Source organism: Coregonus clupeaformis, chromosome 17, assembly GCF_020615455.1.
Source record: "Coregonus clupeaformis isolate EN_2021a chromosome 17, ASM2061545v1, whole genome shotgun sequence".
Classification (NCBI taxonomy): domain Eukaryota; kingdom Metazoa; phylum Chordata; class Actinopteri; order Salmoniformes; family Salmonidae; genus Coregonus; species Coregonus clupeaformis.
The window spans coordinates 62,143,706-62,149,545 of NC_059208.1; the positions used below are offsets into that span (position 1 = coordinate 62,143,706).

The 5,840-nt window shown below is 46.6% G+C and overlaps 1 protein-coding gene across 1 annotated transcript in view; it reads left to right on the forward strand.

Moving 5' to 3' along the window:
• LOC121586871 (FH1/FH2 domain-containing protein 3) overlaps positions 1-1,657 on the forward strand; it is a 154,573-nt gene extending 152,916 nt beyond the window's left edge. Inside the window, exons 25-27 of the mRNA XM_041903886.2 lie at positions 225-432; positions 685-858; positions 1,448-1,657. Coding sequence (XP_041759820.2) covers positions 225-432; positions 685-858; positions 1,448-1,530 — 465 coding nt within the window. The 3' untranslated portion in view covers positions 1,531-1,657. The remainder of the gene's footprint in view (positions 1-224; positions 433-684; positions 859-1,447) is intronic.
• Positions 1,658-5,840: the final 4,183 nt, after the last annotated feature.

Below are 5,840 nucleotides of genomic sequence, written 5' to 3' on the forward strand. Positions count from 1 at the left end.
CTCTCTCTCTCTCTCTCTCTCTCTCTCTCTCTCTCTCTCTCTCTCTCTCTCTCCCTCTCTCTCTGTCTCTCTCTCTCTCTCTCTCTCTCTCTCTCTCTCTCTCTCTCTCTCTCTCTCTCTCTCTCTCTCTCTCTCTCTCTCTCTCTCTCTCTCTCTCTCTCTCTCTCTCTCTCTCTCTCTCTCTCTCTCTCTCTCTCTCTCTCTCTCTCTCTCCTCCGCCCCAGTCTGCAGGGCAGTGTGTTAGCAGCAGCAGCAGTGCCCCTGGTGGCGGGTTGGAGAGCTTGCAGCCTCAGGGTTTGGGCCATGCTGAAGATGCTGCGGAGCATGAGTTCATGAAGGCAGTACTGAAGACCAGCCTGCAGGGCGGCGACAGAGAGACATCAGGGGTGCCGGGGCTACGCACACGTACCAGGTCACGGCCAGGCCGAGGAGGTGAGGGAGATCACACACACACAGGCAGGCAGGTACACATGATTATGTTGGTTAATCCTTGTTCTCTCTCGGTTAAACCTCTCTCTCTCTCTCTCTCTCTCTCTCTCCCTACCCTCCCTCCCTCTCTCTCTCTCTCTCTCTCTCTCTCTCTCTCTCTCTCTCTCTCTCTCTCTCTCTCTCTCTCTCTCTCTCCCTCCCTCTCTCTCTCTCTGCCTCCCTCTCTCCCTCCCTCCCTCCCTCTCTCTCCATCAGGTCGTGTACAACAGGTGCCGATACCCCCCGCGGCGGTTGGGGTGGAGTCTCAGAGGTCAGGTGATGATGAGGCTGATGAGATCATGGATCGCATCGTGAGGTCAGCCACTCAGGGCCCCAGTCAGAGAGCAGTGCCCCGGGAGAGGAGGAGGTCACGAGCCAACCGCAAATCACGTACGTCCTCACTTACTCACTCCAGGAACCAATCATAAGACTCTGGCTGCACGACAAAACGCTTTTATTCTATCCTTACTCACTTCAGGAACCAATCATAAGGCTGCACGACAAAACGCTTTTATTCTATCCTTACTCACTCCAGGAACCAATCATAAGGCTGCACGACAAAACGCTTTTATTCTATCCTTACTCACTCCAGGAACCAATCATAAGGCTGCACGACAAAACGCTTTTATTCTATCCTTACTCACTCCAGGAACCAATCATAAGGCTGCACGACAAAACGCTTTTATTCTATCCTTACTCACTCCAGGAACCAATCATAAGGCTGCACGACAAAACGCTTTTATTCTATCCTTACTCACTCCAGGAACCAATCATAAGGCTGCACGACAAAACGCTTTTATTCTATCCTTACTCACTCCAGGAACCAATCATAAGGCTGCACGACAAAACGCTTTTATTCTATCCTATATATATAGTAGTAGCGCTGGGCTAAACCAAAAGCCTGCTCATTGTGTAACTCTCTAGGACCAGTATTATGATGCCTTTCTCTGTGTGTGTGTGTGTGTGTGTGTGTGTGTAGTAAGGCGGACTCTGAAGAGCGGTCTGACGCCAGAGGAGGCCCTACTCCTCGGGCTCTCCGACGCCTCCGAGATGCCGGTGTGACATCATCGCCCCCGCCACGGCTCACCCGTGATAACACGGGATTGGGAGTGCCATGGAAACACACCCTGGAACTCCTCCGTGACCCCCATGTCACGCTCCTGCCTTCACCTCGCCCCGACCCCCAAACCCCCCGTCAGCCAATCGGGAGCCTTGTTAGTAGCTTCTGTTGTGCCGGTTGCGAATCACGCGTTAGCTTCATGTGTCTGTGGTTGATAATGGCGTCTTTGTTGAGGTGTGTCTTCGGAACGGGTGAGGGAATGAAGGAGAAAAAAAGAGAGAGAAGGGAGAGAACACGTTAGAAATGTATTTTGTGGAAAAAGAGGCAAGAGGCAACATGATGGAAGTTGGTTTAATGAGAATGAATCTTAAGGTTTTGTCATTTTCAACATGACTCTTGATTGGAGAAAGATGAATCACGCTGATAGGTTGATTTTCAACATGCCTCTTGATTAGAGAGATTCATCGCGTTGATTGGTGGATTTCCAACATGCCTCTTGATTGGAGAAAGTTTCATCACGTTGATAAGTTGATTTTCAACATGCCTCTTGATTAGAGAGATTCATCACGTTGATTGGTGGATTTCACAACATGCCTCTTGATTAGAGAGATTCATCACGTTGATAGGTCGATTTGTATTTATAGATTGTTGTTTATTTAACTGTTACAGCCCTATAGATAGGAAACAAACAAAGGGAGAATAGATGTTGCTTGCTGCAAGTACCTACAGTAGGCCTATAACTCTTTTGTATTAAAGCTGTGAACTTCAGGGTTTAAAGACAGAATAACGTGTGTCCATCCTCTGACTGTAAAGATGGTGGTGGAGCAGACATTCTAAAGACTGACCATCATTCAATAACTATTATGCTGTTACTGTGTGATTCAATCGTTTCTTTGTAATTACATAACACTACTACACACTCTGCTTTTGTGGTCTAATAGACAACAACAACAACAACAACAACTGTCACAAGAAGCTTGTCAATAAGCCGTTTCTTCTCACTACTGTCTGCCATTGCTCTATATGTGTCAGAGCTGACATTTTTGAGTTTGTATATTTCTTATTAATTAGGAAGGCTGTGTGTTTGGTGTGTGCCTTTTGATTTACAGGTAGCCTACAGTCCTCACTCCACTCCACTCCACTCCACCCACCCACTCCACTCCACTCCACTCCACTCCACTCACTCCACTCCACTCCACTCCACTCCACTCCACCCACTCCACTCCACCCACTCCACTCCCACCCACTCCACTCCACCCTCCCTCCCACTCCACTCCACCCACTCCACTCCCTCCCACCCACTCCCACTCCACTCCACCCACTCCACTCCCACCCACTCCACTCCACTCCCTCCACTCCACCCACTCCCACCCACTCCATCCCTCCCTCCCACCCACTCCACTCCCTCCACCCACTCCCTCCCTCCACCCACTCCCTCCACTCCCACCCTCCACCCACTCCACTCCACTCCACTCCACCCACTCCACTCCACTCCACCCACTCCACTCCACTCCACTCCATCCACTCCACTCCACTCCACTCCACTCCACTCCACCCACTCCACTCCACCCACCCACTCCACTCCACTCCACTCCACTCCACTCACTCCACTCCACTCCACTCCACTCCACTCCCATCTGAACTATCTACAGTGAGGGGAAAAAAGTATTTGATCCCCTGCTGATTTTGTACGTTTGCCCACTGACAAAGAAATGATCAGTCTATAATTTTAATGGTAGGTTTATTTGAACAGTGAGAGACAGAATAACAACAACAAAAAATCCAGAAAAACGCATGTCAAAAGTGTTATAAATTGATTTGCATTTTAATGAGGGAAATAAATATTTGACCCCTCTGCAAAACATGACTTAGTACTTGGTGGCAAAACCCTTGTTGGCAATCACAGAGGTCAGACGTTTCTTGTAGTTGGCCACCAGGTTTGCACACATCTCAGGAGGGATTTTGTCCCACTCCTCTTTGCAGATCTTCTCCAAGTCATTAAGGTTTCGAGCCTGACGTTTGGCAACTCGAACCTTCAGCTCCCTCTACAGATTTTCTATGGGATTAAGGTCTGGAGACTGGCTAGGCCACTCCAGGACCTTAATGTGCTTCTTCTTGAGCCACTCCTTTGTTGCCTTGGCCGTGTGTTTTGGGTCATTGTCATGCTGGAATACCCATCCACGACCCATTTTCAATGCCCTGGCTGAGGGAAGGAGGTTCTCACCCAAGATTTGACGGTACATGGCCCTGTCCATCGTCCCTTTGATGCGGTGAAGTTGTCCTGTCCCCTTAGCAGAAAAACACCCCCAAAGCATCATGTTTCCACCTCCATGTTTGACGGTGGGGATGGTGTTCTTGGGGTCATAGGCAGCATTCCTCCTCCTCCAAACACGGCGAGTTGAGTTGATGCCAAAGAGCTCGATTTTGGTCTCATCTGACCACAACACTTTCACCCAGTTCTCCTCTGAATCATTCAGATGTTCATTGGCAAACTTCAGATGGGCATGTATATGTGCTTTCTTGAGCAGGGGGACCTTGCGGGCGCTGCAGGATTTCAGTCCTTCACGGCGTAGTGTGTTACCAATTGTTTTCTTGGTGACTATGGTCCCAGCTGCCTTGAGATCATTGACAAGATCCTCCCGTGTAGTTCTGGGCTGATTCCTCACCGTTCTCATGATCATTGCAACTTCACGAGGTGAGATCTTGCATGGAGCCCCAGGCTGAGGGAGATTGACAGTTATTTTGTGTTTCTTCCATTTGCGAATAATTGCACCAACTGTTGTCACCTTCTCACCAAGCTGCTTGCCGATGGTCTTGTAGCCCATTCCAGCCTTGTGTAGGTCTACAATCTTGTCCCTGACATCCTTGGAGAGCTCTTTGGTCTTGGCCATGGTGGAGAGTTTGGAATCTGATTGATTGATATCTTCTGTGGACAGGTTTCTTTTATACAGGTAACAAGCTGAGATTAGGAGCACTCCCTTTAAGAGTGTGCTCCTAATCTCAGCTCGTTACCTGTATAAAAGACACCTGGGAGCCAGAAATCTTTCTGATTGAGAGGGGGTAAAATACTTATTTCCCTCATTAAAATGCAAATCAATTTATAACATTTTTGACATGCGTTTTTCTGGATTTTTGTTGTTGTTATTCTGTCTCTCACTGTTCAAATAAACCTACCATTAAAATTATAGACTGATCATTTCTTTGTCAGTGGGCAAACGTACAAAATCAGCAGGGGATCAAATACTTTTTCCCTCCCTGTAGGTCACTGTGTTACATTATTTCTTATTAAGTTATAGTTTAAGGGACAGAAGATGTCTCTTGAGGATTTTCATTGGTGTTGTGGTACTTTGTTTCTCTTCATTTTAACAAAAAGGGTTTTACTTCACTCTGTTATTGTTTAATTTACACCCCCCAAAAAAAGCTCAAATATTCACACCCTTTACCATAACAACCTGAGTGCATATTATGATTGACTGGATAGAGAACCAACCAACCCTGTTAGCCTTCTAAGCTAAAGCCTAGGTGTTACCTCTGGGAGCTAACACAAGTCTTCAGGTCTCAGACACGGCTACATCACTGGAGTATGGTTCATCGATAGGACATGTACCATATAACTGTCTTTTCTTTTAGGATCAGTCCCTTGGAAGAAGGATTCCACCGTTCCTGTGTGAAACTGTACAAGTCTGTAACTCGGTCTGTAACTCGGTCTGTAACTCGGTCTGTAACTCAGTCTGTAACTCGGTCTGTAACTCGGTCTGTAACTCAGTCTGTAACTCGGTCTGTAACTCGGTCTGTAACTCGGTCTGTAACTCGGTCTGTAACTCGGTCTGTAACTCGGTCTGTAACTCGGTCTGTAACTCGGTCTGTAACTCGGTCTGTAACTCGGTCTGTAACTCGGTCTGTAAAGGCGGCACCTTATTTCTCCGAAATTGAAGCTTGACGTTGTTCTCTAGAAAAATAAGAAAATAAATAAGAATACTACGAAAAAAGAAAGCAACACATTTGATCTCAGAACTGTTTATATATAGAAGAAGAATAAATACGTTTAAAAGTATGTTGAAGGAAAAATGAAATGCAGAGGAAATCGGTATACAGTTTACAGCCGCTCCAGCTGGAGTCGTTTTATGTTTTACTGTGTTGTATGTTTTGTATTATTATTTGGGTAATTTCTGTATTATATTCTGAGATAAAAAGAGAATAACTATTCCGTGAATTGTAATTTTAAAGGAAGAAAAAAAAAAAAAAAAGCAATGCATGGTCACATAATGAGTATCGACTTGTGTTGCTTCTTGTAGAGGGAAAGTGGGGACAC